At 36.6% G+C, this 12,184-nt stretch overlaps 1 protein-coding gene across 7 annotated transcripts in view; it reads right to left on the bottom strand.

The window, feature by feature from the left end:
* Positions 1–12,184, bottom strand: part of NCOA7 (nuclear receptor coactivator 7) — a 118,603-nt gene that overhangs the window by 29,201 nt on the left and 77,218 nt on the right. For 6 of the 7 annotated variants that reach the window (XM_019729481.3, XM_074333541.2, XM_019729480.3 and 3 more), the window contains 3 exons: positions 11,357–11,541; positions 6,271–7,313; positions 5,446–5,614 (listed from right to left, as the gene is read on the bottom strand). In XM_019729481.3, coding sequence (XP_019585040.2) covers positions 5,446–5,614; positions 6,271–7,313; positions 11,357–11,541 — 1,397 coding nt within the window. The remainder of the gene's footprint in view (positions 1–5,445; positions 5,615–6,270; positions 7,314–11,356; positions 11,542–12,184) is intronic. The other variant, XM_019729483.3, reaches the window with a different exon arrangement.

Consider the following 12,184-nt stretch of genomic DNA (forward strand, 5'->3'; position numbering starts at 1 on the left):
AAAGTATAAAACAATCCCAACTATCATCAAGTGCTTTGGAAGTTGAATTATTCTTGATATTATGTAATATCATGCTTTCTAAAACAGAATCAACTTAACATATATGATGAGTTTATTTTAAATGTGTGCAGGCACAAAACAAAACTATCCTATGTAAAGCAAAAGGCTTGCTGATCTTAATTGGAAGTTGATTAGAGAAACATGGTACTTTAGAATAATTTTTAACTATATATATATATATATATATATATATATATATATATATATATATATACACATATATATACACACATATACGTATATAGACACACATACATATATGTATATATGGATATATACATATTTTTATATTAAGGTATAAATAAATTTATTATTAAAGGAGTCACCTAGAATAAAAATCCTCAGGCCACTCTGACTACTTTATATCAAAAGAATGCTATATAACCAATGCTCATTTAAGTTTAAAATAAAATAAAAAAATTAAAGTCACATTTATTTCCTTTTTCATCTACCAAACTGATAATGAATCATACTATTTAGATTTCCCAGCATGTGGTGAAAAGGGCACTCTTGTGCTGGTGGTGTATAAATTGCCACACACTTTCATGTGTAACATGTATTTAAAAGCCTGAAACATATTCGTTGACTTGGTAAGACTACCTGAAGGATTTTACGAAGGTGTTTACTGTAGCATTGCTTATAATGGCAAAAAATTTGGAATAACCTAACGTCCAAAGCAGTAACATGATTAAATCAATCAGGAAACATAATGGGAGTGCTAACTATATTGTTCATTACACATAAAATAACAGTATTTGACATGGAAAATGTGTACAACTTATTAAGTGGGTAAAAAAAGCAGACTGCAAAATGGGTTCTGTCCACACCCCCTGCTTATCTGTATGATCAAATATTGCTAAAATTATCTTGTAATTATTTAAGTTAAATTTTGTTTTTTTAAATATGCATGGACTCTCCCTCTCCCGCTTTCCCTCTCTTATTAGCTTACTTATTATACAAATCACACTAGCCAATTAATTCAACTTGGATTAAACATTTATGCATGACTTAGCAAATTCTACATAATTCCTGCTATTTAATTCCATTCCCATCTTATTTATTTTAAAAGCTGGATATGAAATCAATTATTATAAAACATTTCAGAGATTAATAGTCCATGCATAATTGGAAAAAAAGTTTTAATTTGAAAAGGAATTATTGGTTCTGAAAAGGAAATTATCTCTTAAAGTTAAGAAAAAGGACAATAATTATTTTTTTACATAGAACGGTATCCAAATCTTTGGAATACAATCTATATTAAGTCTCTATAAAGTGCTAGGAACTGTTTTCAACAGCTTTTCATAAGCTCCTCAGGGTAAGGTCCCAGTCTTCTTACTTTTCTCCAAATAGCCCAGTGCCGGCCAGGAAGTACGCACTCAATAACTATTTGCTGAAATATGATCTAATTACTTAACACTCATCATGACCCATTTTTCAAATGAAGGAATTATGTTTCAAGTAGGTAAAAGGGCCCACAATTCCTAGGGATTCTCATTCATCTCCACCCAATTCTGGGGCTCATTATTCCACTGGCCAGAGCAGGGCAGCCGAAGACTCCATACCTCTTCCGGGTCAGGGTACAGTCCTATGTTCTTATACATCAGATAACTTCTAACACAGGCTTGTGCAATGTGAAGGTGCAAAAATAAATGCTTATCAACAACCTTATTGCTTATAGTACTCTATCAATGTGGGATTACTTTCCAGATAAAACGTTCTTTTAGGAGCAATGGTGTTGTTTTTATAGATACAAAAAGTATAGATTAATAAGAAAGCTAAAAATAAATTTTAATGAAATACTTTGCAAAATGTATTAGGTTTAGTAAAGGAAACAAAATACATATATGCAGATAAGTAAATACTGTGACTATAACCAAATCCAATAAAGTTTTAAGTACTCACATCCTAAAATGTGCGCTCTCATGGCTCACAATCACTTTTGGAATGGTATCTAGGCCATGGTCTAAGAGTCCCGTACTTGAGCAGTGGTTCTCAGTGTGAAGTCATTTTGCCCCTCCAAGGACATTTGGAAATGTCTGGAGACACTTTTGGTTGTCACAATTGGGGAGGTGCTATTGGCATCTAGTGGGTAGAGACCGTGGATACTGCTAACCACCTACAATGGACAAGACATCTCCTCAAACAAAAAATTCTGCAGCTCTAAATGTCAATAGTACCAAGGTTGAGAAAACCTGTACTAGACAATTAACCCAAGATGAATGATCCACCGTCCTTATGTTTAAATTAGCATCAAGAGAGAAAATAGAAAAAGAACTGGATGTTCCAGGTTTGTAAGCCAACTTCTGGAAACTTCAAATCTCACACGTACGCCACTGTCATCTTTAGCTGATTCAAGATAAGTACATGATTCTGCAAGCTGCCATGGAGGGAGGGTTTGTTGACATGTATTTAATCCTCAGTGAAAGAGTGCATGTCGTAAGTAGCAATATATGAATGAGACAAAAAACGACCAGCTTTTCTGGACCCATGGCGGACTTAGATCTTTTGGCAACTGCTATTACGTTAAATAAAAATATTATTACGTATTTAGGCAGTTTTTAACCACTTCACATCTCTAATTTCTACTATCTAAAATTTAACAAGGGTTGCAGGGAAAAAAAAGTAACGCACTGAAAGCAAAGGAGATACAGACTATACATGTAGATTCCCATCATTGCTTCCTCTGTGTCTCGCCCTCCCCATTTTCTTACTTGGTAGACTATTCATTCAGTGATGGAATTAAGGAAGTCATAGAGCACACTATAAATGAAGAAGGGATGTTTTGGGAGAATTAGTTTCTTAGTACTAATAACAAAAAAGGAAAAAATATTGATAAAAATTTCTGGCTATCCTTGACATGGATAGCAACCCAAGCTCATTAATTTTGCTTCTTTATTGCTCTATGGAATTATAAACACTTCTACGGTTCTATAAACACTTGTTACATTGTTTTCTTACTTTTTGTTGTTGCTGTTTCAAAGCAAGACTACATGTTGTTAGCATCTATGAATTTTTTTACTTCCTTATGTAGCACCCATAAATGTTTATTTAGTAATTGGTTGAAAACCAATAAAAAATATATAATACAAAAAACAGTGTTAGGAATAATAGAGACATAGTGAAACACAATTGTGAAATTACGTCAACATCAAAATATTATTTTCCTGTGTCAAGGAGCTTTGGTGAGTCAAAGATACCTGCTAATGAGAATAAGTTGTCCCATCTAGAAGGTCTATGAAAGAACACTGAAACCTAGCCACTGCTAGGATGACTTCCTCACGTGGCTGCTGAAACGCCAATGCATCCAGGATCCATAAAATAGAAACACTCAGTTTGATACAGCAAGGGAATCCAGAAATCATCATCAGAGGGAGAAAATCACTTCATGCCACTCTTGGCTCCTTTAAGGACTTTGTTGAGCCTTAAGTCCTGAAGAATTTCATAAACTGAAAATAAAAATAAACTTCTCTTATTTCTCACTATGCCCTTGGAGTTCTGGGTGGGAATTAACTATAGGATTTCTGCATTGTTCCCAATCTTAAACTACGTTGTGGCTTCCTTTAGTGTAGGTAGACATGGAAGTAAAGGAACAATTAAAACAAAAATTTCTAAACATCAACACAAAGAATCTATCACTAACACAATGAGATATAATGCCTCCCAGAAAAATCTTTGTTAACACTTCAAGAAAAAGAAAACTAAGTATGCCAGGTTATTTGCTAGCCAAAGACAAATAAGTCAGGGACACTATAAAATACAACATCAGAGAATTCAACAAGTGACCTACTTTAAACAGCTCACAAAACCACTTGTATAAAAGGTCAAAGAGAAGTACTATTTCAGCATTACAGATTTTTTCTGGGTTAAAGAATAACAGTATAATTAACTGCATGTGTGAGATTGCTATATTTATTCTAGAAGAGTCCTTGGTGCACACAGTCTCATTAAAGATAGTGATAAAACACGTAATTTCTTTATATTATAAATAATACATTTTCCCAGAGAAAATGGGACACATATAATAGGTAGTTTTTTTTTCTGATAGACTCCGGAAGTCCACATAACCCACAGTGTGGCTGAAAGTTTCAGGGCTTTGTCTTCCTCACCTATAAGGGCAGGAACTGGCTTAAATCTCTAAGGTATTATCCAGCTGTGACCTTTGATTCTCCAACTCTCATTTTAACAGGGCTTCACAAATTTACATTGCTTCTGTTGAAACATTTTTAAATAATAATAAAAGACACATTTTCTTTTTATCTCCACCATATCCCTAGTTTAAAGTTTCAATGAGATACTGCGGGGGTTGCAGGTATAAGTAGAGGAGTATATTATATGAATACAAAACAAATTACGTTTAACGTTCATGTGAACTTGGTCTAAGACAGGGAAAAGAAATTAGCAAATTCATTAAAATTCTAATTATTTCTCATATTAAACTGTAATTTATTAAAAGGAGGCAGCTCCTGATGAGAATTCTCATTGTGGGTTCTAATCAGCCAGAAAGCGTACCCTTACTTGGAATTTCATTTTGCTTTATTAACAAGTCATGCTTAAGGAGGCTCGCTGAGTGTATTTGTTCTTGACAGAGGTGTGCCAAAAGGTCCGCCCAGATCATGATGCTTGATGAATAGTTAGAAAAAGGAAAAATCTGTGAGTTTACTAATTTTGAAAGCTAATTGCAAGTCCTTTTTAAAGACATTTTCATTCTGTCATATATACAAATGGAAAATACTTATTTTTTTCTAAAAATAATGTTTCCTATTTTTAGTATAAACGTGTCCTCGATGATGTACTGCTGAAGAATTTCTAGGCCCCTATTCCTGCTATCCAAGACTGTCACATAACCAATAAAATATCTTCTTTGCAATTTAAAATACAAATCTCTCTAGAAGTATACATTCCCTCAAACCACCCATCCAGGTGATCTCATGTCACATTTCTCAAGCTGCTGAGTCACAGATACTTCCTCCATTAGGCCAAAGCAAACTTTAGTTCTCCAGAATAATAAGCACTTTAAAAATCATGTCTCTCTATAGCATTTTGAGGGGTTTAGAGCTGCTCTGTGGAATTTCTTTCTTCTCAACGGAAGAGCATTTCCAATTACAGGCACTTGAGAATATCTAACTCTTCATTTAAAATTCACCTGGTTAGAAAGTTATGAAAGTGGTTAGCTCGCAGTACCAATGATTACCTCAAATTTGCTAGACTAACACCACGCTTTAGCAGAAAGCTACTCATATAATATTCTACAAATCCTAAAATGTACAACTAATAGAAATCTGTTATTCAGGAATAAAATCAAGTATTTTAAGATTAAATTTGAAAAATCAAGATGCAATTAGAATCTCACTGATGAACAGATGTTCCGTTTTAGCCCACACTCACCTCTCCCGAGGAACGGCAAACCAGTACTCTGGCTGCTTTCTTCGTTTGCCGTACTGCTGGACCATGGCTGCAGTGTGAGTGGCAAAGGACTTTCTCATTGGTTTCCCCACTTTAATGCATAGAAACATGGGTGGAGTCTTGCTTTTCTCTTCTTTTGAAGGAAGTATATCTGAATTACACATGAAAAATATCTTCCTTAATACTGATAACACTGGTGACAGTAAAACTTTCAATTTACAAAGAAGAGTGTCCAATCCCCTCTTAGAGATGGAAAACCAAAACATGGCAGATACATCATCATCACATTGGGACTAATTAAATTTTGTAGACCTCTTGAGCACAAAAGGAAAATGCTTTGGACGTTTCAGGTTGGTCTATAGCACATGAGATGCTATGTACGGGAATAAGCATAAAAACCAACACATCAGCAAGTAGTGGAGAATTATGACAATCCACAGAATACACATTAATGAATGGTACTGAGGACCCAATCACACCATAATGCAATTCAATTTAGAACTGAAACATCTTCAGAAACATTTTAAACTCCTTTAGATTTAAAAATTCAAGGTAAAAAAGAAAAGTTACTAGAAAGAATTTTTAAAAAGCAACCTACTTTTGGAATAGAAATCTGCATCAAACATTAAACTCCAAAATAGATATCATATATTGCTAATTTTTCCCAATTATTAATGTATCAGTAAAGATATACTCTATTGAGAAAACACTGTTCTCAACTGATTGTACTACTTGTGCTATTGCATATGCATGTTTTGGAAAGGAACTATACAACAGAATAAAAAGACATTAAAAAATATGGCTTACCTTCAATGGGTACCTGAATTCTCTTTAACAGCCATAATTGGATTTCAGATTTATTATCCATTTGTGCACCTTGGCAGCTGTTGTCCAGAGTAGATTCCAAAGAGGAGTCTATAGACTGTTTACCCATATTTTCTTCGGTAGAAGAGCCAAGTTGCAGTGAATGGGGTTCTGTCTCTTTCACCCCAGTTTTATCTGGTTCTTTACTGCCCTCAGTTAGAGGCTCACCAGACTGGGGAAGAGAACTACTAAGGGTGATGTCTATTCCCACTGGCTCAACACTTTTGCCAGGACTTAATTCTGCCTTCTGCAAGTTATCGGATAACGGTGACCCTTCTTTGTTTTTATTAAGGTAATATTCAATGAGTTTAACTTTATCGAGATCTTCATGTATGTTCAGTGTGTTTTCCACCTGGCTTTCTGGGGAACCGGACTGCTTGTCCACCTCCAGCATTTTATCTTGCTTCTCACAGGTTTCTAAATCTAGGGCCCCCTTCAGTTCAGCATCACTCTCTGTTCCTGAAAAGTTCAGGGCTGACTGCATTTCCGCAGCAGAACTGATGATTTGTGACTTAGCCTTCCTTAGCTCCTCTGGATCAAGAGAAAGGCACTCCTTGGAGGTGTCTGTTTTGTCTATTCCACTATCAGTTTGAGAAGCAAGTTCTTCCAAGTCAATGAAGTCATCATCTTCCCCTAAAAGGGAATTTTCTTTGGCTATAGATTCAAATGCAGTATGAGTGTCAGAAGGTTCCTTGCTGACCTCAGTTACTATAGTAGATCCATTGGTTGCTTCCATAGGGGATTCCAGGGTCTTTAACTTTCCTGACACAGAGCTGTCTGAGGGCTTTGTATGTGTGTGTTCTGTTGATTTCTCCAAAGGTCTTGTTGATGTGGAATCTGAAGGGATGGTTCTCTCTCCGTTCTGCTGCTGCCGCTTTTCCTTGTTGAGAGATTTGAACTTACTAAATGGGTTGATATCTTTTTCTGAAGCCAGGTCTTCCCATTCTCCAGGCCTGTACAGAGGACAAAGATCCTGAGGTAGGTCACTGTCGAGGAAAAAATGGTGGGTGCACATGGAATGTTAAAAACAAAACCAAAAGCAAAATGGAGGAAAAGCAAAAGCCAACACAAAACCCAACTAAAAACCAAAACATAAACATACCGCAACTTAAATTAATGTTTAAATGATTTCAGAATAAGAAAGTGAAATCAAGAAATTGACTTAAAAATGAAACAGAAATCAACTATAAGAAGTGACAAAACAAAGAACCATGAATTACATATCCTACTAGAAGACATGAATGGTTTTTGAAGTCATTTATGAAAATGGAGATGTCACCCACCAGATTTTTAATGATGAAATAATGTTTCTGATTTTCATGAAGGAGAGGAAATGTTTTAGTACTATGACTAAAATTCTTTAAATAATCAAAACTTTTTCTTTTTATTAAAAAGCACATAAACCAACTGCATTAATTTTGAATGGCTTGTTGACTGAGTAGCTACTCATTTAACTGCTCTATAAAGTGAATGACCCTGAACCCTAATTTTGGATTTCTTGGCTTAGAATCTGATGCTTCCAATAATAGACATCCTTCTACTCCCGAGGGAGATGCAAGAGGAAGCTTCCACTATTATTGTGGATATATAGCACCTGCTCCATTTTACAGTTTAAAATTTTACACACAAGCAAATCACATAAGCTCTTACATGTAATACTTAGTTTAAATTTCTTAACTAAGTTTATAAACTGTTTCATCTTATAACAATATCATTTTACTTTACAGCAATGGGCATATCAACTGGAACATACTGTCCTGTGCTGCAGTCAATTATTTTTCCTTCATAGCAGAAGCTTAATACCCAGATTTGAGTTGCACAGAAATACTGATTAAACATGTTCTCAAAAGTTTAAAGTAAATGGTCAAAAAGCATACGTTTTCAACTATTAGTGGCAATATCTTGAGTAATCTGTATTTTCACTTTAGCGTCCACACTCAATTAAAAGAGAGAGCTATTAAAACCTTGTCTAAAAATAACATTTTCAGATTTCAGAAATAATTTTCTTTTCTAAAAAGGCTAGATCATATTTAGGTAATACTTTATTACTCTGGATTTGAAATAATTGGATAATAAAGCAACAAAGTACCAGGAAGCTCTCAAATTACAAGACTATCTCCCCAGTTATTTTATAAATCACTTGCATGGAACACCCATCCTTTTTCCAATAGAAAATAAAAGCCCATGGAGTTGTTAGGCCCTGACAAATGCTTGAAAAAGCCTCTTTAATTTATAATTCATTTCAATTCAATAAGCATTCATTGAGTCCCTAAATGTCATGTGCTAAGAAACCATTGTGACAGTGTCTGTTCTGCAGGAACCTGCATACACAAAAATGCCTAACACAAGCATCCAGGAGATGTTAAAGATGCTTCAGTCCTAGCGTCAAATAAATTAGTGTCATGGTATAATTTACATTTTAGGACCAAAATTTTAATTTGGCATATTAAAGGCTACAAGAAGTCCTGCAACAAAGAAACCCAGCTTTTCACATACTTGGTTAATACACTCTAATCGGCCTCCAATATTACTTTCCTGTCTGCCCCCTCCCTTCTTGTTCTTCTACCTAATCCAAGCTGAGGTTAATTTAGTGATCTGCTTTTTCTGCACTGCAGCTGCCAAGCACTGCTGGAGCAAAAAAGTATACAGTGGTATCAAACGTCTCTGCTATTGATTAATGTTTTTTAGACTTGGCCAGGCATCTAATGATGACCAATAATCTTTTCAGTTGGCCCCTTCCTATTTTCTGTGGAGCTGCAGTTACAAAATGTCCTATGCAGAAAATACAAAACCAGAAGGTAAGTATGGACAGATTTTGCACACACACACACACACACACACACACACACACACACACTTTTTAAAACTATTTGCACACTGTAGCTAGATAATTTGTACTTCTTGATTTATCATACAACTTTCAGTAATAATGAAATTTTAAGCTATTTTAAACTTTTAAACAATTAATGGAATTCTGAAGTCAATACTGTTCATTTCACATTGATTCCACTCACAATCTATTTTGCTCATTGATGCACATATTGCTCATTAGACTGAAAAGTCTTTATACAACTGCATCGAAGGCAGGAATCAGTGCAAAACTCTGAAATAATTTTAACACATTAGGAGCCAATTCTTAACTCTTCTCTCTGTCCCCAACTGTGGTATTAGCCCTGTATCCCAGATCATTAAATACTATCTCAAGATGAGAGAAATCTTTCTGTACAGATGGACCTTCACTTTCTGTCATTGAAAAGAATACTTAACATCCTACGCTGAAAATGTGCCATAGCATTACTCCATTAGAAGTCATTATTGGGCAAGAAATGACCTTATTTGCCTGGCTGTCCACTTCCAACCTCAGCTATCTTTACCTGTTCTTATCTTCTTTCCTCTTATCACAGAGAACACAATGTTCCAAACCAAACTCACTTCCTTCTCTGCCTCCATCTACGATTCCTAAGCAGTTAGACACTCCCTCACATGGCCCTCAGAGAATACTGAGTGCACTTCTCTATGTGCCGTGCTATTTGATGACCATTTCTGTACATCTGTCTGTTGTTCCCTGTAGACTACAGGCTCCTCAAAGGCAGAGGCCATAACCCATTCACCTTCATATCCTGACCACACAAGAGGCATGCACGAAGATGCATTAGAACCTCAATCTACATAGATGACAAGATTCCCATGAAACAATGAACAGAGTTTCAGATATGAATTAAAAGTTCCAATAATAACAGCCCATACTTACTCAACATCAGGCTATTTTCTAAGAGTTTTGGTATACCAATGCACTTAGTTCTTACTACAGTCCTATATAAGCTGAAGAATACTATTAATTCTATTTTACAATGAACAAACTGAGGCTCAAGATTGAGTACTCATGCAGGCCATGGAGCCATAAGTGGCAGAGCCCGGGAGACCCGGCAGTGTGGTGACTCCAGGCCTAATCATCACGCAGGACTGCCTCCTAAACCTCTCAGTTGGACACTTCTGGCAGGCTTTAGAAAAACTACCCTAGTGCCCATGCCCTGGTAAGAGTGTAGGCGGCTTGGAGTTGGGTTAAGGGCCAATGGATCGGGTGCTAAAAACTGTAAGAGTCCAGGGGAACCTGCTGGCATAACCCCCTAAGGACTTTGTGTCTGGGTTAATTCCCTAGTCATCTTCCCTTCGTTTCATGAGTCTCAACGACCCGTTTCCATTTGCACAGTTAAGACCCACCACTTTACCTCTACCTTCCCATCACTAAGAGTCTCTAAAGATTTTTACTGCTGCCATAACCACAGAAACAGACACACTGACAAAATGACAGTAAGAATCAGAATATCCCTATGAGTGAATCGATTTCCCAAGCTTTCTTAACCATCTTTCTCTTCATGGGAAGCTTCCTTCTCTCTTTTACAAAAAACCAAAAAACAAAAAACTCAGTTTTATATGGCAAAAAATAATCAGGACTAAAGTAATATTCATCTACATTGCAGAGTCAAAACAAACCAATATTACTCCCTCTTCACACTACTTAAGGGAGTCTGGCTATAGCGGGAATGGCCGTTCCCCAGTCCCCTCAAACCTCTATGCAGGATTAAGGGAAGACATGATTTGGGCAGACTGCCAATCCTAGAATTTAAATAAAGACTATAACTCTGCTTAACAGTTAAACTGACAATAAAACACTATTAGTGGTGATCAGACTAAAATTCTTTCAGAGAAACTTCATTTCTTCTTTCATAAATTAATTAAGAACATGCACTGCTTTGCAGAAAAAGAAGCCAAATACCATTTCTACGGGCTGGCCTGTCTGCTTTCCTGCTTTCATTTGTATATGTTCAACTCTTCCCTACCACTGACTTGATCATTTCCATTTCCTTTCATTTTTCTAATTTTTTAAAAATTTAGTGCATAAATCTTCCTTCAAATGCCCCTCTCCACAATCTCTCGTTCCTGCCAGTGTCCTTACTTTTTAGACACACTGAATTCTCCTAAGACGCCCCCCCCCCATGTTTTCTGATAAACAAGAAATGTCTCTTACGATGGTAAGGCATCTTTGATCTTCATGTGGGAAATGTCATTGTAGAGGGCAATGGAAACCACCTCTTCCATGGGGCAAATGAGGCCGTACTCTTCACACCCATTCTCAATGACCAGGGGGTCGGACTTGTGAGGGTCAAACATGATGTTGTTAGGAGTGACAATCATTACACCTCCGACCACACCCTGCGGGAGAAATGGGCAGGACAGAATCACTACAGGCAGAAACGCAACCATGACAGGAGTGGCATTAATGAATGCACGTTGCCATTCCATTGACTTTGGTGAACCATAGTCTCCTACGTGACAATCACATCCCCTTTAAGAGGGCTGGAAAAACAGGCTGAAGAAATGCAAGTCTGGGTACTGTGTGGTGAGGCTGGCCTCGCTGTGGCCATCAACCGAGCCTGGTTCTGGCACAGCAGCAGGGATAGTACAATTCTGGTGGGATCTTGGGTTACACACGTGTCTCATATTCCCCAATTCCCTGTCTGTAAAATGAGAGGGGTTGGCCCAGGTGCTTTCCCGATTGAGTGCTTTACAATTCACGCAGCATGTATTCACCATGTGTGAATTCACTCAGCACGTATTCACCATGTCCAACAAGTGCATAGTACCGTTAAGGGAGCAGCTGTCTCGGACTCACAGTGCCAAAGAACGGTCCTAAATAGTTCTCTCTAAAGTGTTTAGAGAGCCTACATCCAGCAAAATTTGATACAAATAGGAACATGAAATTTTTGCAGCCAGAAATCAACGTACCAAACTATGGAAATGAAAAGAAAGAGGAAAAAAAACAAACAAAAAAACAAACCAGCAGCTTGGTGGGAAT

This window comes from Rhinolophus sinicus, chromosome 2 (assembly GCF_057876585.1).
Source record: "Rhinolophus sinicus isolate RSI-liver-muscle chromosome 2, RSI-T2T, whole genome shotgun sequence".
NCBI lineage: Eukaryota > Metazoa > Chordata > Mammalia > Chiroptera > Rhinolophidae > Rhinolophus > Rhinolophus sinicus.